Source organism: Piliocolobus tephrosceles, chromosome 5 (genome assembly GCF_002776525.5).
Source record: "Piliocolobus tephrosceles isolate RC106 chromosome 5, ASM277652v3, whole genome shotgun sequence".
Classification (NCBI taxonomy): Eukaryota; Metazoa; Chordata; class Mammalia; order Primates; family Cercopithecidae; genus Piliocolobus; species Piliocolobus tephrosceles.
This window is the reverse complement of record NC_045438.1, coordinates 106,777,167-106,801,708: the sequence shown is the minus strand read 5'-3', so window position 1 is coordinate 106,801,708 and position 24,542 is coordinate 106,777,167. Positions and strand designations below refer to the sequence as shown.

General features: G+C 35.8%; 1 protein-coding gene across 1 annotated transcript in view; it reads right to left on the bottom strand.

The window, feature by feature from the left end:
- EYS (eyes shut homolog) overlaps positions 1-24,542 on the bottom strand; it is a 1,801,461-nt gene that overhangs the window by 1,670,393 nt on the left and 106,526 nt on the right. Inside the window, exon 3 of the mRNA XM_026455461.1 lies at positions 10,028-10,142. Coding sequence (XP_026311246.1) covers positions 10,028-10,142 — 115 coding nt within the window. The remainder of the gene's footprint in view (positions 1-10,027; positions 10,143-24,542) is intronic.

Sequence of the window (24,542 nt, the reverse complement as noted above, 5' to 3'; positions counted from 1 at the left end):
GGAAGGAAGGAAGGAAGGAAGGAAGGAAGGAAGGAAGGAAGGAAGGAAGGGAGGGAGGGAGGGAGGGAGGGAGGGGGAGGGGGAGGGAAGGAAGAGGAAGGGGGAGGGAAAGGAAAGCTCACTGCCATCACAGCAGTCTGAAGTCCACCTGGGAACAACAAATTTGGTGGGGGGTGGGGCATCCGCCATTACTGAGGCTTGAGTAGGAGGCTTTCACCTGACCCTTCTAAGGACTGGGCAGAACCCATCACAGCACAGCAAAGCTGCCCTAGCCAGACTGCCTTGCTAGATTCCGCTTCACTGGGTAGGGCATTTCCGAAAGAAAGGCAGCTGCCCCAGTCAGGGGATTATAAGTAAAACTCCCACCTTCCTGGGACAGAGCACCTGGGGGAACGGACGGCTGTGGGCGCAGTTTCCGTGGACTTAAACATTCCTGCCTATCAGCTCTGAAAAAAGCAGTGGCTCTCCCAGCACAGCACTCCAGATCTGCTAAAGGATAGACTGCCTCCTCAAGTGGGTTCCCTGACCCCTGTGCCTCCTGACTGTGAGAGACCTCCCAACAGGGGTCGACAGACACCTCATACAGGAGAGCTCTGGCTGGCATCTGGTGGGTTACCCTCTGGGACGAAACTTCCCAGAGGGAGAGGGAATAGGCAGCAATCTTTGCTGTTCTGCAGCCTCCACTGGTGATACCCAGGCTAATAGGGTCTGGAGTGGACCTCCAGTAAACTGCAGCAGACCTGCAGAAGAGGTGCCTGACTATTAGAAGAAATACCAATGAACAGAAAGCAATAACATCAACGTCAACCAAAAGGACTCCCATGCACAGAACCCCATCCAAAGGTCATCAGCCTCAAAGGTCAAAGGTAGATAAATCCATAAAGATGAGGACAAACCAACAAAAAAATGCTGAAAATTCCAAAAACCAGAAGCTTTTTCTCCTCCAAATGATCGCAACTCCTCTCCAGCAAGGGCACAAAACTGGACAGAGAATGAGTTTGATGAGTTGACAGAAGTAGGCTTCTGAAAGTGGGTAATAACAAACTCCTCTGAGCTAAAGGATCATGTTCTAACACAATGCAAGGGAGCTAAGAATCTTAACAAAAGGTTACAGGAACTGCTAACTAGAATAACCAGTTTAGAGAAGAACATAAACGACCTGATGGAGCTGAAAAACACAGCATGAGAACTTCGTGAAGCATACATAAGTATCAATAGCTGAGTCGCTCAAGCAGAAGAAAGGATATCAGAGATTGAAGAGCAACTTAATAAAATAAAGCATGAAGACAAGATTACAGCAAAAAGAATGAAAAAGAACGAACAAAGCCTCAAAGAAATATGGGACCATATGGAAAGACCAAAGGTATGATCGACTAGAGTCCCTTAAAGTCATAGGGAGAATAGAAACAAGTTAGAAAACACTTCAGGGTATTATCCAGGAGAACTTCCCCAACCTAGCAAGACAGGCCAGCATTCAAATTCAGAAATACAGAGAATGCCACCAAGATAGTCCTTGAGAAGAGCAACCCCAAGACACATAATTCTCAGATTCTCCAAGGTTGAAATAAAGGAAAAAAGGTTAAGGGCAGTCAGTGAGAAAGTTCAGGTTACCTACAAAGGGTAGCCCATCAGACTAACAGTGGATCTCTCTGCAGAAACCCTACAAGCCAGAAAAGGGTGGTACCCAATACTGAACATTCTTAAAGGAAATAATTTGCAAACCAGAATTTCGTATCCAGCAAAACTAAGTTTCATAAGTGAAAAACAAATAAAATCCTTTACAGACAAGCAAACACTGAAGGATTTTGTGACCACCAGGCTTGCCTCACAAGAACTCCTGAAGGAAGTACTAAATATAGAAAGGAAAAACTGATACCAGCCATGGCAAAAACATACCAAAATATAAAGACCAACTACACTAAGAAGAAACTGCATTAACTAATGGGCAAAATAACTAGCTAGCATCTTAATGACAGGATCAAATTCACACATACCAATATTAACCTTAAATGTCAATGGGCTGAATGCCTCAATTCAAAGACACAAAATGACAAGTTGGATAGAGTCAAGACCCATTGGTGTGCTGTATTCAGAAGACCTATCTTATGTGTAAACACATATAGGCTCAAAATAAAGGGATGGAGGACTATTTACCAACAAATGGAAAGAAAGACAGAAAAAAAAGTAGGGATTGCAATCCTAGTCTCTGATAAAACAGACATTAAACTAAGAAATATCAAAAAAGACAAAGAAGGGCATTACATAATGATAAAGTGATCAATGCAACAAGAAGAGCTAACTATCCTAAGTATGTATGCACTGAATACAAAAGTACCCAGTCATACAAAAAAAAAAAAAAAATGTTTTTAGAGGCCTACAAAGAGACTTAGACTCCCTCACAATAATGGTGAGAGACTTTAACACCCTATTGTCAATATTAGACAGATTAATGAGATAGAAAATTAACAAGGATATTCAGGACTTTAACTCACCTCTGGACCAAGCAGACCTAATAGATATCTGCAGAACTCTCCACCCCAAATCAACAGAATATACATTTTTATCAGCACCACATAGCACTTACTCTAAAATCGACCACATAATTGGAAGTAAAACACTTCTCAACAAATGCAAAAGAACAGATACAAATGTAGGAAAAATAAAACAAAACAAAGCAAACAAAAGAAAAACAGCCTCTTAGACCATAGTGCAATCAAATTAGAACTCAAGATTAAGAAAGTTACTCAGAACCACACAATTTTGTGGAAACTGAACAACTTGCTCCTCAATGACTCCTGGGTAAGTAACAAAAATAAGGCAGAAATAACAAATTTCTTTGAAAGTGATGAAAACAAAGTTCTTTGAAAGTGATGAAAACAAAGAGACAATATACCAGAATCTCTGGGACACAGCTAAAGCAGTGTTTAGAGGGAAATTGATAGCACCAAATGCCCACATCAGAAAACAGGAAAGATCTGAAATCAACACACTAACATCATAATTAAAAGAAACAGAAAAGCAAGAGCAAACAAACTCAAAAGCTAGCAGAAGACAAGAAATAAGTAAGATCAGAGCAGAATTTAAGGAGACAGAGACACAAAAAACCCTTCAAAAAATCTTTGAATCAAAGAACTGTTCTTTTGAAAAGATTAACAAAATAAATAGACCACTTGCCAGACTAAATAAGGAGAAAAGTGAGAAAAATCAAATAGACACAATAAAAAATGATAAAGGGGATATCAACACTAATCCCACAGAAATAAAAACTACCAATAGAGAATACTGTAAACACCTCTATGCAACAAAACTAGAAAATCTAGAAGAAATGGATAAATTCCTGGGCACATATGCCCTCCCGGGAGGAAGACAATCCATAACTAAAGCAGGAAGAAGTTGAATCATGAATAGACCAATACAGAGTTCTGAAATTGAGGCATTACTTAATAGCCTATCAACCAATAAAAGCCCAGGACCAGACGGATTCACAGTTGAATTTTACCAGAGGTACAAAGAGGAGCTGAGACCATTCCTTCTGAAACTATTCTAAACAACAGATAAACAAATGTAATCTAATTAAACTAAAGAGCTTCTGCACAGCAAAAGAAACTATCAGCAGAGTGAACAGGCAACCCACAGAATGGGAGAAAAAATCTGCAATCTATCCACTTGACAAAGGGCTAATATCCAGAATCTACAAAGAATTTAAACAAATTTACAAGGTAAAAACAAACTCATCAAAAAATGTGTGAAGGATATGAATAGACACTTCTCAAAAGAAATTTATGCAACGAACAAACATATGAAAAAAAGTTCATCATCACTGGTCACTAGAGAAATGCAAATCAAAACCACAATGAGATACCATCTCATGGCAATTAGAATGGCAATCACTAAAAAGTCAGGAATCAACAGATGCTGGAGAGGATGTGGAGAAACAGGAATGCTTTTACACTGTTGGTGGGAGTGTAAATTACTTCAACCATTGTGGAAGACAGTGTGGCAATTCCTCAAGGATCTAGAACTAGATGTACCATATGACCCAGCCATCCCACTACTGGGTATATACCCAAAGGATTATAAATCATTCTACTATAAAGACACATGCACACGTAAGTTTATTGTGGCACTGTTCACAATAGCAAAGACTTGGAACCAACCCAAATGTTCATCAATGATAGACTGCATAAAGCAAAGGTGGCACATATATACCATGTAATACTATGCAGTCATAAAAAAGGATGAGTTAATGTTCTTTGCAGGGACATGGATGAAAAAGGAAACCATCATTCTCAGCAAACTATCACAAAAACATAATAGCAAACACCTCATGTTCTCACTCATAAATGGGGGTTGAACAGTGAGAACACATGGAGACAGGGAGGGGAACATCACACACCAGGGCCTGTCAGGGGGTGGGGGCTAGTTGAGGGATAGTATTAGGAGAAATACCTAATGTAGAAGACAGGTTGATGAGAGCAGCAAACCACCATGTCACATGTATAACTATGTAACAAACCTGCATGTTCTGCACATGTACCCCAAAATTCAATGTATAATAATAAAAAAAAAAACAAGAAAAATTAAACAAATAAAATAAAACAGAAAAAAAGTAAAAGAAAATGAGGGACTCCTCCCTAACTCATTTTATGAGGCCAGCATCATCCTGATTCCAAAACCTGGAAGAGACACAATAAGAGAAGAAAATTTCAGGCCAATATCCCTGATTAACTTCGATGTGAAAATCCTCAACAAAATAATGGCAAATGGAATCCAGCAGCACATCAAAAAGCTTATCTACCACGACCAATTTGGCTTCATCCCTGGGATGCAAAGCTAGTTCAACATATGCAAATCAATAAACATACTCCATCACATAAACAGAACCAATGACAAAAAAACACATGATTATCTCAATAGATGCAGAAAAGGCCTTTGATAAAATTCAACACTGCTTCATACAAAAACCTCTCAATAAACTAGGTGTTGATGAAACATATCTCAAAATAATAACAGCTATTTATGACAAGCCCATATCCAATACCATACTGAATGGGCAAAAGTCGAAAGCATTCCCTTTGAAAACTGACACAAGACAAGGATACCCTCTCTCACCACTCCTATTCAACATAGTGTTGGAAGTTCTGGCCAGGGCAATCGGGCAAGAGAAAGCAATGAAGGGCATTCAAATAGGAAGCAAGGAAATCAAATTGTGTCTGTTTGCAGAAGACATTATTGTATATTTAGAAAACCCCATCATCTCAGTCCAACAACTCCTTAAGCTGATAAGCAACTTTAGCAAAGTCTCAGGATACAAAATCAATGTGCAAAAAACACAAGCATTCCTATACACCACTAATAGACAAGCAGAGAGGCAAATTATGAGTGAACTCTCATTGAGAATTGCTACAAAGAGAATAGAATACCTAGGAATACAACTTACAAGAGATGTGAAGGACCTCCTCAAGGAGAGCTACAAACCACTGCTCAAGGAAATAAGAGATGATGCAAACAAATGGAAAAAACCTTCCATGCTCATGGGTAGGAAGAATCAAGATCGTGAAAATGGCCATATTGCCCAAAGAAATTTATAGATTCAATGATATTCCCATCAATCTTCCACTGACTGTCTTCACAGAACTAGAAAAAAAAAAATACTTTAAATTTCATATGGAACCGAAAAAAAGGCCATATTTCCAAGACAATCCTAAGCAAAAAGAACAAAGCTTGAGGCATCACGCTACCTAACTTCAAACTATACTGCAAGGCTACACAGTAACCAAAACAGCATGGCACTGGTACCAAAATAGATATATAGACCAATGGAACAGAACAGAGGCTTCAGAAGTAACACCACACATCTAGAAGCATCTGTTTTTTGACAAACACGGCAAAGACAAGCAAGGGGGAAGAATTTCCTGTTTAATAAATGGTGTTGGGAAAACTAGCTAGCCATATGCAGAAAACAGAAACTGGACCTATTCCTTACACCTTATAGAAAAATTAACTGAAGATGGATTAAAGACTTAAATGTAAAACTTAAAACCATAAAAACCCTAGAAGAAAACCTAGACAATACCATTGAGGACAAAGGCATGGGCAAGGACTTCATCACTAAAACACCAAAAGCAATTGCAACAAAAGCCAAAATCGACAAATGGGATCTAATCCAACTGAAGAGCTTCTGCTCAGCAAAAGAAACTATCCTTAAAGTGAACAGGCAACCGACAGAATGGGAGAAAAATGTTGCAATCTAGCCATCTGACAAAAGGCTAATATCCAGGATCTACAAGGAAGTTAAACACATTTACAAGAAAAACACAACCTCATAAAAGAATGGGCAAAGTTTTATCAACAGACACCTATCAAAAGAAGTTATTTATGCAGCCAACAAACATACGAAAAAAAGCTCTTCATCACTGGTCATTGGAGAAATGCAAATCAAAACCACAGTGAGATATCATCTCACACCAATTAGAATGATGATCATTAAAACGTGGAAATAATAGATGCTGGCGATGATATGGAGAAATAGGAACACTTTTACACTGCTGATGGGAGTGTAAATTAGTTCAACCATTGTGGAAGCCAGTGTGGTGATTCTTCAAGGATCTAGAACTAGAAATATCATTTGACCCTGCAATTCTATTACTGAGTATATACCCAAAAGATTATGAATCATTCTACTATAAAGACACACACATAAATATGCTTATTGCAGCACTATTTACAATAGCAAAGACTTGGAACCAACCCAAATGCCCATCAATGATAGACTGGATAAAGAAAATGTGGCACATATACACCATGGAATACCATGCAGTCATAAAAAAAGAATGAGTTCATGTACTTTGCAGAGACATGGATGAAGCTGGAAACCATCATCCTCAGCAAAGCAACATAGGAACAGAAAAGCAAACATTGCATGTTCTCACTCATAAGTGAGAGTTGAACAATGGGAACAAATGGAGACAGGGAGGGAAACATCACACACTGAGGCATGTCAGGTGGGATGGCACGAAGGGGAGGGAGTGTATTAGGACAAATACCTAATGCATGTGGGGCTTAAAACATAGATTAGGGGTTGATAGGTGAAACAAACCACCATAGTACATGTATACCTCTGCAACAAAGTTTTACATTCAGCACATGTATCCCAGAACTTAAAGTAAAATAAAATTAAATTAAATTTAAAAATTCAAGACAGTTTGAACACTTAAAATGTGTATTTACTTTTTATGTTCATTGATATCTAAAGATTGTCTATACAATATATATTTTCTAATTTTATTTCTTTCCCTTTAAAAATTGACAATATAACTGAGATATAGTTTTGCATGAAGAAACAAATACACCCCACCATGAAAGAGGATTTATTAATTTCTTAATTTTAAGAATTTTAAAAATCAGAATTTTACGATTTCTGATTTTTAGGTTTTAAAGTCTATTTTACATGAAAGTAAGGTAGGCATCAACCAGTTTTTGATTAGTACTTCTCTCAATTTTTTCCATGATTTTGTTTCAATAAAGACATCATTTTGTTTCAATAAAGACATTTTATTTCATATTATCTCATGTGAACAGTACATGCCTCTATTATGATTAAGTTTACTTCTAATGTAAATTTAGATGAGTAATCCCTGGTTATTGTCTTTTTAAAATTTATTTTGATGCACAGAAGTTTCTAAACTTAATTAAGTTCAATAAACCATTTAATTTTGTGCCATATCTAACAAAGTTTAGTCTAATGCATGGTCATAAAGAACATCATCCTTTTTTTCTTTTTTTTTTTTTTTTGCTCCATTTTATTCTCTAGAAGTTTTATAAATTTCTCTTTTACTCTCAAGTTTATGCTTCATGTAAAATTAATTATTGTGTGGTTTGAGGTAGGGGGTATGGAGTCGCTTTTTTTCATGTGTGTTTTGATAAGAAGATATTCCTTTGTTCATTAAATTATCTTGGTGTTTTTGAGATAAAAAGAAACTTCCCTGTAGATCTATCTTTGAACTCTCCTTTCGTGTGTGTGCGCGCGTGTGTGTGTGTGCGTGTGAGACATCTTCTAGTTCATCCTTATGCTATGTATTATTCAGGGTTCTCTAGAGGGACAGAACTAAGAAGATAGATTCATATAAAAGAGGAGTTTATTAAGGAGTATTAACTCACATGATCACAGGGTCCCACAATAGGTTGTCAGCAAGCTGAGGAGCAAGTAAACCAGTCTGAGTCCCAAAGGTGAAGACTTGGAATCCAATGTTCAACAGCAGGAAGCATCCAGCGCAGAAGAAAGATGTAGGCTGGGAGGCTAAGCCAGTCTAACCTATGTATGTTTCTCTGCCTGCTTTATGTTTTGGCCCTGCTGGCAGATGATTAGATGGTGCCCACTGAGATTAAGGGTGGGTCTGCCTTCCCCAGCCCACGGACTCAAATGTCAATCTCCTTTGCTGACATCCTCACAGACACACCCAGGGTCAATACTTAGCATCCTTGAAACCAATCAAATTGACACTCAGTATTAAGCATCACATGCCAGAACCACACTGCCTTGATACTCTAGCTTGAAAACAACTCTTGAAATCAAGTTCGTAAAATCCTTCAAATTTGCTGTTATTTTTGATTACTTAGCTATTTGAGGTCCTTTGATGTTTCATATCAGTTTTATAATCAGCTTGCCCATTTCTACAAAACACTTGTTAATATCAGTAAGAAGAGAGGACATCATAAAATATTAATTTTTCTAATTCATAAATATGTTATAACTTTATTTATAGGGCATATTTAATTTCCCTCTGTAATCTTTTTTTTTAGTTTGTAGTATAGAGGTCTTGGCCACATTTTGTTAAACATTTTCTGAAGTGTTTTGATACACTTATAATCATACTTTTTTTCACTTTTATAGTATTAATTTTTAGTTTCATGTCTTAATTCATTCTTGTTATATTACAGAAGCACTACTGGTTTCTAAAAAATTATATTGAATCCTGGGATTTTGCCATATTTAACTTGTTTGTTCTACTTTTTAATTTTTATAGCTTTCTAATGAATAGTAATGAGGTATGCTTATCACAACCATACTACTTTTATTTATTCTATCTTCATGTTGTAGTTATTTTTATTGCCTTATTTCTCAAAAAAAATATTTTTTGAAAAACAAAACTTTGCAGAAACATTGGAAGTCCCCTTTGTACTCTCCCTGATTTCATTCTCCCATCTACCTCCCTATAGGCTGCCTTTCAAATAAAGCTGGTGTGTGTCATCCTCAAGTTTGTGTTTATATTTTTGCTATATATTTATGTAGTTACAGAAGTATGTATACATTTGTTTTACAACTTTGAGTAATATTGTCACACTGTACATGAATAACATTTTCAAATTCAGTATTTTTATATTTGTAAGAATTAATGCATATAGCTATTGTCTATTCATTTTAACTAGATTTTATAATTCCATTGTAAGACTACACCATGATGAATTTGTCCATTCTCTTATGTACAAGGTTTTGTTTCAGATTTGAAGTGAAAATTCCTGTGTATGTCTCTCTCAGTAAATACCTGATAATTTCTCCAACAGACACACCTATAAGTAACATTGCTAGGTTGTAAAATATCCCTTACCATGTGTAGCACAGACATTTTGTATTTGTAAATTAATTTCAAAAACTATTCACTAAAAAAGCATATTTTGTGGACCCTAACAATCAACCACTAGACTGATTTTATTTCTCATCTAGTTAAAGAGCTTAAAGTATTAGTAACTGGAGTTTTATATACTAAGAGTTATATCACCAGGACTCAATTAACTTTATGCTTACTTTGTAATAAAAACACCTCCTAGAACATTTATTAATTCCCTCCCAACATAATTCTTATAAATTAAAACCCCTATTGCTAAGCTTTATAGAAGTCACATTTAAATATACATATAAGGATGTATTTCTCTGACTAAGATTAATAAGAAGATTTGAAATATAGACTGACTGAATCTATTGTATTTTGAAGTGCTAAATTATGTTGCCATGCATTAAATTACTTACTTTGAATCTTCCAATTATATTGAAACACCATTCTTCATTCAGACAGTTGATGCTGAGCAGTCTACAGTGGTCAATTACTTTCTCACAGTTTTTTCCAGTAAATCCTGACATAAAGCTGTAAATACATGAGTATAAATTAGAAAAAAATACAATTTAAATATTTTCAGAAAAGCCTATTAACATTATTCCAAAGGAACAAGGCTTTGTTTAAATTATATGGTATTATTAATCATTTTTTTCCTACATACCTGTGATCTTAGCCAAAAACCTCATATTCATGTATTTGGAAAGAATTACAGTAAACTACATTTTCAATGTATGCTCTTAATAATCTCTTTTGGGAATTTAAGAATAAAATCAATTTTGGCCTAAACTGATAATTAATAACACAATATATGTTTTGGAAAAGTACTGAAATGTGAAGAAAAAAGATGGTAAATGTGATTTTTTAATGTTTAGTAGAGCCATTATACAGCGATGATGTGCTAGCAGGATTTAATCATGACTACATGAATTTGAGACAGGATAGAGTGCCGGTGGATGATAATGGTCTAGTTATAGTTGGGCTACTTAGAGGACTTCTGTTTGTTAGTTGTCATTCTTACAATTGTTTTTCAAACAATCTATATTCCAGCCTACTATACTTCATCAACTGAAATCTACAAGTTGCTAAAGAACACACACTGATGTTCTGGCTTCCATTGCCCTCACTTCTCATTCATTTGCAGAAAATAGTACTGTGCCTTAGATCATATTTAGTAAACTTTCTATTATAAAATAAATGGAGCCCCAAATGAAATACTGTTTTTTCTAATGTAAACACCAAATATTTTAAGACCAAAAATATCACTTCTCATGACTTTAAGTTGGTAGAAGCTATTTATTAATGAATGGAATTTAACTATGTATTTATTGTTTTAAATCTGTTATAAGAACAAAAAATAATTTCATAAAAGGGATCAAAGGCCTTGTTGGCACAATTTCACTGAAATAGCATCAATAAAATGCCTTAGTAATTTACCTTTCCTGTAGTTTGAGTCACACAGCTTTGCATTTTCATCTTGCAGAATTAAATTATTTCTCCATTCATATCAGAAATAATCATCCAGTTTTTTTTTTTTTCAGCACCCACCACATGCCAGCCACTAGGCTAATTACTTTTACATAATTTTCTTATGTTCCCATTCAATTCTTGTAAGTTGTGAAATATATTATTATTATTTATCACTTTTATAAATGAGGAAACATACCCATAGAAATTACATTAGTTGCTTTGGCCATATTACTTAAAAATTTTAGAGTGGTTAATAAAATTAAATTTGTCCTAACTTTAAGTGTATTATACTCTGCTATTTCATAGATGAAGATCTTTATGTATTTTACTCTACTACTCCACAGACAGTAAGATATATTTACTTTACATCTCTCATTCTGAGGGGCTAGCTAGATATCCAGAAATCACTCCAAATACCAACTTAATGAAAGGTAGCATCCCTTCCTATTGAGGATGAGCATGTAGTAGCATACAGAAGAAGAGAAGAGCTTTAGCATATCCTAAAAGTTGATAAGTTTCAATTTTTCTTTTGAGTTGGAATGGACTGAATTTGCCAAGAGCAGTTAAAGACGCATGTGATATTTGGACTTATTTTGTGTTGCAGCTTCCAAAGAACAGGATCAGGTCTATGACTTGAAGAATGAATATTCAGCCATTAAGAAGAATCAGGTCCAAAGGGTGTTGGATGAGCACTGGGCAGCAGCAACTCTGAGAAAGTGTTTCTAAACACAGCAGGTTTTATTGATCCAATTAAAAAAGAAAAAAGGGCCAAAGATTTTCTACTCTCACTATACACTAGGTAAGAGGCCCCCAAAGACTATCTGCAATGTGTGGCCCAGAGAGGTTTAACCCAAAGGTGGAGGACTAATGTGTACTAGGCTTAATACCTGGATGATAAAATAATCTGTACAACAAATCCCCATGAACCAAGTTTATCTATGTAAGAAACTTGCACTTGTATCCTAAACTTAAAAGTCCTTTCCTTTCCCTCCCTCCCTCCCTCCCTCCTTCCTTCCTTCCTTCCTTCCTTCCTTCCTTCCTTCCTTCCTTCCTTCCTTCCTTCCTTCCTTCCTTGGAAAATGTTCCCACTCAGTTTCAGGCAATAATCTCCAATCCGCCACTCGCAGTGATGGCTTGAAATCTAAAAGGAGCTTCCAAGTCTTACTCGTAAGAAAAATTACATCCTATCAACTCAGCCTGCTCTTAAGGAAAAAGAAAGTTTCCATAGTAGCCTTGACATTTAAGAATGCAAAACAGACAAAACAAAAGCAAAGAAAACAAAAGCAAACTCTTGAACAACATAGACCTTTTTAAGAAATGTGTTTACAAAAGTGCATTAACTCCTGTTGAAATGGTCAGAGAGGCTTACAGATAACTAATCTGAGCTACTCTAGGTGTCCAGCAGCCATTTTCATCAGAGGCCAATTGTTGTAAATATGGGGGGAGAAAAAAGAAAGACTTTTCAGATCACCATGTTTCTAAAACATCCAATTTATAGTTGTGTTTTATATAAAATTATTTTGAGACTTTAGGGTAAGGGTAACCTCATGATTGTGATGGAAATATTTAAGGTGTCATTTTAGTGGTAAAATGGAGATGATAGATAGGAAAGCAGCGAGGATCTGTGAAGATACATGAAAGGGAAGAAGAAAACATAATGAAAATAAAATGCAATAGTGGAAAAGAGGAGACCAAAAAAAAAAAAAAAAAGCATACTCTAATCCTCTTTTACTTGTTTTCTTCCTAAAATGATTTCTTAACCACTGACTTCAATATCTTTCTATTATTAGGTTTCCTTTTTCCAATAAAGCCAATATTCATTAGTTAATTAGCTTTACTCTATTTCTTGGACATAGTATTCCAAACTTTGTCCAGTGACCTGTGGAATGCACACTACTGATTTTAATGAGAAGTGTCAGGCACTGTTGGGAACACAGCATTAATAGAGTAGGGACGGCAATATCAGAACAAAATTCCATCACCAGCATTTTGATAAATGTTTTATGTAATACAGAACTATTAGTATTTATAACTGCTATTTAGTTTTAAAGTTAGAATAATTTATAAATTAAAATAAAAATCAGTGAAACAATATTTACTACATCTTAAATAGGTTTCAAAATGTGTTTTTTTAAATATTATGAAAAGCCCATAAATTTAATAAAATTAAAAATAAAATGTTCAATATTTTACTAACAAACTATTAGTAAAAATTATTACTGTATTAAAATAATAAAGTAGTTTCATAAAACAAAAAATTAGAAAAAAATATTTTTTAAAGCGTTAACTTCAAATTAGAAGTATACTTTTGCTTAAAGTTTTCCAGCAGGTGAAACAACTTTTTCAAACTCTATACTAGTCTAGTAAATGGAAAGGAGATAGCTATAAATTAACTTCAAATAGTTTTCTCTTCCTGTGCTATCTTGAAATACTCTCGTCACTTGTTTGAAAACTTGGAATCAGCTTTTGATACATTTTTTCCAGGACATGAACAAAATTATATTTATAATTTTTATAATGTTTAAGTTGTAATTTTTGCCTTAAAGCATTGTAGTTCACATTTGTCTCTCTGGTTTCATCATGCATACATGGAGATTCTGAGGGAAAGTTACTTGTGTCAGTTTCAATGCTGTCATGTACCTATTCCACTACTTGGGCAAAAAAGACTTTGAAGGAAATTAAGATTTATTTTTATAATAGAATCTTTGCAATACTATTACATGCTTACATACTGTGACTTGTATGAGCACAGAAAAATGTCTAGACTTATGGACTACTTCATATGATGAATTTATCTTTTAACCATAAACTGAGCAACAAGGTCACTTCCTGGATCTCAGGAAACAAATAATTCAGATGTAAAAGTTATTTAAAGATGAAAATAAGAATCTTAGACAAAACCATCTGTATTTGATAATTAAAATTAATATGCTATGCCTCTATCCTAGAATATAGAAAGCTAGTATAAAACCTATTAAAACAGCAACTCCTCTGCCTTATTATACATTAGTTTATGGGGAAGTGAGGGAAAATTAAAAATACATGAATATAATGACAGATAGAGAGAGGTGCCATATAATTAATTTATTTAATTCAGATAAAGTGGAGGGAGAAATTGAGAAGAGGTATTTCAAAGCTGTGTCAGGATCAACAGGAAAGGCATCTTTGAGGAGATAATAGTTGAGTGAATAGCTGAAGGAGTGTACAAATTGCTGCTATGCTTTCTGGGAAGCATGCACTTCAGAAAGGGAATGGCAAAATATTATGGTAGGATGAATGGCAAATGCTGAGGATTGAAGCAGGAGGTCCTTGAGATATTCAGGAAACATCTCAAAGACCAAAGTGGTGACTTAGTAGGAGATGGTGGCAGAGAGAGAGGCAGGAGGAAAATATGGCTCACCTTGTAAGCATTTTAAATACTTTATGTTTTATTAATGCACGGGAACCCCCTGAATCACATCGGCAGAGGAATAACATGATTTTAAAACATATATTTTATGTGGTTTTTTTTGTGGATAAAAAATGATAAACAAGCAAACTATTTTACACTTGCTTTACCTGTAACTTTCAGCATCTAAAATAATGACAATCTGTTTTCTAGTTACTCAGGTCAAAAACTATAGAGCCACTATATTTGTTCTTTCTCTTTCTCATTCAATTCACTCAAAAGAGACATTGTATTGACTCCATCTTAAATATACATCCACAATCCAACCCCTTCTTACTATGCCCTCTCTCCAATTCTAATCTAAGTCACTGTCCTACCCAGATTACTACACCATAATTACTATAATAGCTTACTAACAGGTCTCTTTGCATCTGCCTATGTCTCTGTACAGTTTCCTTTCAAAACAACAGTCACACGACAATTTAAAAATATAAGCCAAATAATACAACTCATTTGCCAGCAACACTGCAATGCTTGCCATTATACTTAGAGTGAAAATGAAAGACTTTAAAAAGGCACTCATGATCTAAAACTGCCCCAGATTCTGATTTCTCTTCTATCTTCATTTCTGCTACTTCCCTTGCTTTCTCCAGAGCAGTTAGTCTGGACTCATGCATGGGTAGGCTGAATAGGCTAAGGATTTTGCAATAGGTAATTCCTCTGCCATGAACAGTCTTCCCTTATACAGCTGCACATTCCCTCACATCATTCAAATCTCCACCAAAATATTAGCTTTTTTGATGAGATATCCATTCACTATTTGACATGTACCTGAATGAAGGTTCGAAACAATGAGGTCAAGAGGGAGGCTATTGAAATGTTCCAGCTGAGAATTTGACTTGAACGAGGCTGTTAACCTTCATAATGATAAAAGTATTCATATCCATGATATGTAGTTATGGGAGAGTTTAAAGGATTTGTTGATGGACAAGATGTGTCAAAAGAGAGAAATGAAGAAATCAAAGAGTAATATAAACAAATACTGGCAGAAAAGGAGGTTTGTCCAGGACTCAATAATCAATTATGAATTTGCAATACGTTAAGTCTGAGCTGCTATATTAGATATACATAAAATGGACAAGAGTTTAATGGTAGGATGAGAATTAAACAGGTTTAGTGTTTTCAGGTCAATGGAACATAGAAAAAGAGTCAAGGAATTTGAAAGTGGATGTGTAAGTATGTTTTTAAAAAGAAAATGGGGACCTGCAGTGGGTACTAGACACAGGAGTGTCAGTGCAGTCATATAATTGGAGGTGCCTGTTGCTTTTTTAAAAAATTTATGAAATTTTGTCATTACAATGTATGAGTGAATGAACTTGAAATACAGGAAGTGGGGATTAGACAGTGAAAGAATTTAAATTAAAGGTATTGCAAGGTGTGCAGTTACAGGCATGATAGCTTATACGATAAGACCATGGGAGATGGACTGAGGTGAAGGAGAGGGGAAAATTAGCAAAATAATTATCAAAAAATTTAAACAACCAAAGTGAGTGGATTTCCAAGAGGGATGCCAAAGTTATCAAAAAATATCACCACAGTGGTGATAAAGAAAAAGTCAGCAAGCTAGATGCTAAAACATTTAGTAAAGGATAAGCAGAAACTGAGAGTAAAGCTACTAGAAAAGGAGCCAGGGAGAGGGTAAAGGGGAGAGAGTCAGAGAGAGAGACAAGATACAGCTGCTGGCTAGGGTTTTCAGAAAGAGAAGGGAAAAAAATGGCCTGAATACGGCAACAAGGGCAATGCTGTCTATATAATTCATTGTCTATGGTACACAACTGTAGAAGAATGAATAGTGACCAACTAAGAAGGCTACAAGAAAAACTGTCCTCAGGTTTCAGTGAGAAAAAGGAAGGAAGGTATAGAAAAAATATTGTGGACTGGGCGTGTGGTTTATATCTGCAATCCCAGCTCTTTGGGAGGATGAAGGAGGAGGATTGCTTGACTCCAAGAGTTCCAGACCAGCCTGGGCAACATAGTAAGACCCCATGTCCACAATTTTTTTTTTTTCTTTTTTTTTAAATTAGCCAGGTGAATAACCCCAGCTACTCAGTTACTCGGGAGGCTGAGGTGAGAAGACTGCTTGAGCCCAGGAGGTTGAGACTGACATGAGCTTGGTTCGCAACACTACATGCCAGCCTGGGTGAAAATGTGAGACTCCGTCTCTAAAAACTAAAAAATTAACATAAAAAATTAAAGAAAAAGAAAATATATTGTGGATACTTGGAAAATATTCTGTGGACAAAATGAGATACAAAAGGCACAGTGGAAGAATATTGGATATTAAGAAATATTGGAGGTTGTGCAGAGCATTACGGGGCTAAGGTTCCTTTAATCAGGTATGCCAGGAAGACTTAAAGATTTCATGATGTTAATTCAAATTTTATGTGCATATGTCTGTACTAACTTATTACATTTTATATGGAAATTAATACATCCAAGGAAGGAAAAAAGTTTATACTTATGAGAACGTATGTTCTTAAATGAGGTGCTTAAGGGGCCAGATTACGGGATACCTCCTGTCACCTATAACAGTACTCGAGAATGGAAAGTCGTATTAATAGTATCAAAAGCTACTCTTGATGAGAAAATGGCAACAATGTCCTAGATATTTTTAATAGTTATATAGTTTATGACCAGAATCTGAAGTTAAAAACTATATTTAAACTTTAAAAAACTTTTTCTTATGTTAAATTTCAGAGTGATTGATTCAAAAGTTAGCCTTATAAATGGGACTATTGATTTCAAGCAAAGAAAAATGTAGCAGCTCAGCTTTAGAGATAATTAACTCCAAAAGATTAAGCTTTTCTGTTGAATATTATTGAGTGACTAAGTGGAAGCATTCCATTAATTAATAAATTCCTCATGCAAATATGTGACTGCTATTTTAAAAATCATTTTTTAAAATTAACAAGAAAATATAATTTTATTATATGTTGAAATATGTATACCTATGCATTTCTGCAAATTCAATGTTCTATTTCAAAGTCACAGTGCATATATACTTAATTAGTTGTATTTGTGACATAAACTGAAAACCTTAACTTTACCCATGGCTGACATGGTGAGATTTATCACAAGCCAAATTAAATAAATGCTGAAACTGACTTGGGGGGGGGGGGGGGGGAAGGTATGTTAATACATCAAATTGAAATTTAACTAGTGTAAGTTATAATAATCTAAATTCAGTGAGTTGAAAACAGAAACAAAAAATACAATAAGCTGAGAATATAAAAGAGAACATCATTATCCCTTGAAATATCTCAGAATCTGGGAGGAGAAAAATAAAAGGCTTAGAAAGCAAAATTCTCAGTACCACAACATTTCTGATTTTTAAAAACATAGTATTCATATTTTTCTAATATTTATTCAGTGGCATATTTTACAAAGTTTTCTCCCAATTAATTTGGTTAAATAGTTGATTTTCAGACTTGAAAAATTGTTATATTAGAAAGACACCAGGTGGCTTAATGAAACTTCATTTCCTGGTTCATTTCCTCATTTTACTCTAAGCAGTAAAAGTTTGATCCTCCAGATATGTTGAGAATATTGGAGTCATTGCATTCAGTAAAAATTAGAGAGAAAGAGAGAGAGAGAGAGAGAGAGTGTGTTTGTGTGTGTGTGTAAAATGGCAATATTAATAATGTAGTTCATGATAGTCTTCAAAGCCTGTACGTGATTTTGGTGAATAAACACTTTCCACTCTACACAAGTGGGAAGTATGGTGGAGAATTCAGAAACCTACATGTCAGGTCACAATGACTTTCCCTTCTGAACCGCCATCCAAGAGGTGATCAAGGACTCTAGGAAGCATCACTGGAGCTGTGTCCTGCAGCACCGTGGACACTGCCACCTGTGTAAGTGAAGTGGAGCAGAGTCCTGTAGCTTTAGCACTGCCTTTGGAGGAATTTCCAAATGTCTATTGAGTTCTGTGAGCTCCTAACAAAGCTCAGCACTACTAACTTCATGCCAACACTCACAGTCAACCCACTCTGGTCTACCTTTGAGGCCGTTAAAATTAATCCCTTATTACCATTACCTCAGATCCCCAGGAAGTCAGTGGTTTCCAAGTCATCCCTCAATGTGTGATTCCTTTCCCCCAAGCAGCTCTGTACACTTCTTTCATATTCTTCTTAGGAATCTCTTTCCTTTGACTGTAAACTCTCAAGTGGTGGCTATTCTCTCTCCCTCTTCTCTCACAGCTCAATGTCTACATGTTGTATAGTTGTCTTTATCTTTTCCTCATGTCCTATCCTCCTCCTTAAAAGCCTTACTTATTTGAAGATGATGCCATCAAACCATGCTACCCATATCTTCTCCTTGTCATAGTCATAGCTAACATTCCTGAGCATCCCCTCTAATTCTTTAACATTTAACATCTGACTTGTTATATCTTTCTCTAATATAATCCCAAACTTAATTTCTTTGTTTGTTTGTGTGTTTTGAGACAGAGTTTCACTCTTGTTGCCCAGGCTGGAGTGCAATGGTATGCTTTAGGCTCATCACAACCTCCACCTCCTGGGTTCTATGGATTATCCTGCCTCAGCCTCCCGAGTAGCTGGGATTACAGGCGTGTGCGGCCATGCCTGGCTAATTTTGTATTTTTAGAAGAGACAGTGTTTCTCCATGTTGGTCAAGCCGGTCTTGAACTCCTGACCTCAGGTGATCCTCCCACCTCAGCCTCCCAAAGTGCTGGGATTACAGGCGTGAGCCACCACGCCTGGCAATCCCAACCTTACTTTGTTATTTTTCCCAACTTTATTGAAGCATAATTGACAAAGTTGTATAAATTTAAAGTGCAAAAAGTGATAATGACTTGGTATACCATATATTGTGAAATGATTATCCTTAGTTAACATATCTGTCACCTTGCACAGTTATCATTTGTATCTGTGGGGGGATAGCAGGTAAGATCTAGTCTCTTAACAAATTTGAAGTATGCAATGCAACATTTTTAGCTATAGTCATTACCTTGAACATTAATTCCCCAGAGGTTATTAATCTTTTTTGTCTTTTTTTAATTGATACATACTGTTTGTACATATTTATGAGATACATGTGATATTTTGTTTCATGCTTAGAATATGTGATGATCAAGTCAGATTCAGGGCATCCATCACTTCTAGTATTTACCATTTCTATGTCTTGGAAACATTTCAAGTTCTTTCTTCTAACTGTACTGAAATATGCAATATTATAACCCTTGGAACACCCTCCCCCATTTCTCTCAGCCCCAATTGCCTGAAAACCAGTATTCTGTTTCTATGACTTTGACTTTAAAAAATTTTACAAATTAGTTAGATGATACAATGTTTGTCTTTCTCTGTCTAATTTATTTCACTTAGCATAATGCACTCAACATTCATCCATGCTGTCACAGATGACAGAATTTCCTTCTTTATGTGGCTGTGCAATATTTAATACATACACATGCAAACACATCACATTCTCTTTATCACAATAGCCAAGGCATGGAGAACACCTAAGTGTCTTCATTATTTCAATATCTGCAAAGTTTATTTATTTGCAACATTAGCATCTCCTAGGAGTATATTGTCTCAACTCAAAGATCTGAATCTTCCCTCTAACTCTACAACCTACTCCCACTCCAGTATGCTATATACTACCCTAATATATAACTACATTATCTTCACAATGTTAACTTACATAATCTTGATGTTAAGTATTTTATATTCTATGCACAGCCTCATTTCTCTTTCTAATTTACTCCTTGTAGCTCTTTTCTTCCCCAGCGCTTATTCCATCCCACAATCCATTGACCCTACCAACATTTCAGTGTCTGTCATCCCCAACATATTCTCTACTGTCTCCTTGTGTGAATTAGATTACACCTTTTACTTCTATAATCACTTATTGCATACACCTTTAAATCACTCTCTTTCCCCTCCATTGTCATAACTTGGTCAAGGCTCAACCCTACTTTAATTCAACACCCTAACTATTTCTGATGGGCATATGAGTAAACTACACTTGGTTTGAGATTGACACACATGATTGTAGACTGAACTTACTTTAAATTCATGTTCACTTACTTCAAGGAGATGCTGTAGCATGTCAGTAACACTCTATTTTCCTCATACTCACTTGGATTGCTATTTCATCAGACATTGCTGCTTATTTCACCTGAGTAACAGAGCCATCAGAAGACACTTTCCAAATGATTCAACAACCACACATTTAAAGCAACCTATTCTATTTTTCCTTCCATTACAATTCATTTAACATCTGCCATCCTATGTAAGCTAACTCCTCTGCTTGTGCCCTATATCCCAACCCATTCTACTATGACCTAAAAATACACTATTTTGAACTTTACTTAGTTGCCAGTTTATTAGCGTGTCTAATAATTGTCTGTATTTTTCTCATCTTAACTCACGAAGTCCTTTTAAATCTTATATTCTAATCCATTAACTCCCTCAAATATGAGTGTCCCAAGTCTCAGTCTAAAACCTTCTTATGTTCCTATCTCGGTTCAGTGTGAAGTAATTTCATTGAGTTACCTGTTTTGATTTCTATTTTTTCAAGCTAACTTATTCATTTATTTATTTATTTATTTATTTATTTATTTATTTATTTATTTATTTATTTTACATTTAAGGACTACAAGTGTAGTGTTTGTCTGTTTGCTTGTTTTTTGTTATTTTAACATGGATATATTACATCGTGGTGAAGTCTGGGCCTTTAGTGTACCCATAACCCAAATAGTGAACATTTTACCCAATAGTATATATTCCATTCTTACACCCTCTCCTACCATCCCATCTTTTAGAGTCTCCAATATCTATTATTCTACCCTGTATGTCCATGTGTACCCATTGTCTAGTTCCCACTTATAAGTGAAAAGTTATGCTTTTTATTTTCTGGTTCTGAGTCATTTCATTTATGATAATGGTTTCCAGTTCTATCCATGCTACACAAAGATATGACTTTATTATTTTGGGTGCCTAAGTTGTATTTCATGGTGTGTGTGTGTGTGTGTGTGTGTGTGTGTGTCGTTTTTAATTCAGTCATCCACTGATAGACACTTAGGCTGATTCCATGACTTTGCTATTGTGGATGGTGTGATAAACATATGAGTGCAGATGCTATTTTGATATAATGATTTCTTTTCTTTTGGGTAGATATCCAGTAGCAGGATTGCTGGATCAAATGGTAGTTCTATTTTTAGCTCTTTGAGAAATCTTCATACTGTTTTCCATAGAGATGTACTAATTTATTTTTCTATCAACAGTGTGTAAGCATACACTTCTCTCTGCATCCTTGTCATCATCTGTGGTTTCTTGACTTTTTAGTAATAACCATTCTGATTGGTGTAAAATGGCATCTCACTGTGGTTTTAATGTATTTATCTGATGATTAAAGATGTTGAGCATTTTTTCATATATTTGTTGGCTGCTTGTATGTCTTCTTTAAATAAAAAAAAAATATATTTCTTCACGCCTTTTGCTGACTTTTAGTGGGGTTATTTGATTTTTTTCCTTGCTGAGGTGTTTGAGTTTCTTGTAGATTCTGGATACTAGACTTTCGATGGATGTTTTCCTTGAAAATGTTTTTCCTATTCTATAGGTTGTCTGTTTACTCTGTTGACTTAAAAGTATACTACAAGGTTATAGTAACCAAAACAGCATGGTATTGATATAAAAAATAGACACATAAAATAATGAAACAGAATAGAGAACCACATACCTACAACAAATTGATCTTTGACAAAGTCAACAAAAATATACACTGGGAAAAGAACATCCTATTAAATAAATAGTGCCGGGAAAAATAAAGAATTACATGCAGAAGAATAAAACTAGACCCCTATCTCTTACCATATTCAAAAATTAACTCAAGTTAGATTACAAACTTAAATATAAGACTGTCATTACAAAAATCCTGGGGGGGGGGGGGGAACAGGAGAAATTCTTCCAGACACTGGCCTAGGCAAATAATTAATGACTAAGTTATCAAAAGGAAATGCAACAAAAACAAAAATAGAGCAAAATTGAATATAATTAAAATAAAGGTTTCTGCACAGCAAGTTTCCTGGTTTTAAATGTCATGTCTCTGGCACTTGCTTCCAAATGTATATATTTAGCCCTGATAGCTTCTCTAAAATGGAAACATACTTGATATCTACTTCAGTATCTCTACTTGGCTCTTATAGGTGTCTTGTCTAACACTTTCAAAAGTGACATCTTGTTTTCCTCTCCTGCCAACCAGGCCCTTCTTTCTACAGATTTTTCCATTTTGGAAATGGTATTAGAAAACTGTTTAGGTTTATTTCCCAACCTTTCAATTGAGCAAACAACCTTGGACTTACCCTTGACTTATTTATGTTACTTCACATCTAATCCTTCAGCAAAAGATTGAATTATTCTTAGAAATATATTCCATATCTGATCCTTAATTACCATAATCACAAGTCATCTTGATGGCAGTGTCAATCACCACTAGCTCTGGGCTACATAGTCATAGTAGTTTTTTAGCTGGTCTCCCTTCCCTTGAGAACATACACCAACACTCTATTCAATAAAATTGAATCAGAGTGATCATTTAAAGCAGTATCTGCCTACTAGAATGTAAGTTTCTTATGAAAATAGCTTTTTGTCTCTTTAAATTTTTTTGGTTTTTTTAATGGTTGCAGAAGAGTTTTACTTAGAGTAGGAAAGTTTCTGAAAAATACATAAATATTCTTTAAATTAAATAAATTAGTCATTTCATGTCACAGCCCAAGTCAAGACCTTCTATTTCAATCATTAAGATACAAAATAATTATTATAAATAAATTACATAATGCATCAAATAAATTAGTTAGAAAATATTCTATCCATAGCATAGTAAAATAATTTAGAAATACAAAATTGAAGTGGCATGCCCAAGACGGGCGAATAGGAACAGCTCCAGCCTCCAGCTCCCAGTGTCAGTGACACAGAAGATAGGGGATTTCTGCATTTTCAACTGAGTTACCAGGTTCATCTCACTGGGGAGTGCCGGACAATCGGTGCCAGTCAGCTGGTGCAGCCCAACCAGTGAGAGCTGAAGCAGGGCAAGGCATCACCTCACCTGGGAAGCACAAGGGGGAAGGGAATCCCTTTTCCTAGCCAAGGGAAACTGAGACACACAACACCTGGAAAATCGGGTAACTCCCACCCTAATACTGTGCTTTACCAAGGGTCTTAGCAAAGGGCACACCAGGAGATTATATCCCACACCTGGCCTGGAGGGTCCCACACCCATAGAGCCTCCCTCATTGCTAGCACAGCAGTCTGAGATCTAACTGCAAGGCAGCAGCGAGGCTGGGGGATGAGCGCCCGCCATTGCTGAGGCTTAAGTAGGTAAACAAAGCTGCCATCCAAACGAAGGCAGCTGACAGGCCTTGCCATCTCTGTGAACTCCTAGATTTTGAAGACAAAATTTATTCTTTTACTCCTCTTAGCTTGAGTAAGGCTTTGGACAATTGATACGTGTTAGAAAAATCTGAAAGGGGGGATATCTGACTCGCAGCTAAAAAGGACATAGGTGGCCGGGCGCGGTGGCTCAAGCCTGTAATCCCAGCACTTTGGGAGGCCGAGACTGGCAAATCACGAGGTCAGGAGATCGAGACCATCCTGGCTAACACGGTGAAACCCCGTCTCTACTAAAAAATACAAAAGACTAGCCGGGCGAGGTGGCGGGCGCCTGTAGTCCCAGCTACCCGGGAGGCTGAGGCAGGAGAATGGCGTGAACCTGGGAGGCGGAGCTTGCAGTGAGCTGAGATCGCGCCACTGCACTCCGGCCTGGGCGGCAGAGCAAGACTCCGTCTCAAAAAAAAAAAAAAAAAAAAAAAAAAGGACATACGTGGACTTCGAAATTTAAGGTATTTGTAATTCAAGTTTATAATCATTTTCATCCAAATTACCATATAATGCAAGACTTTTAGTAAACAACATATTTATTGGAAAAATTTCTTATACTCAACTCATTACTATGTGAACAGGAGCATAAAGAAATACTTATCTACAAAATAT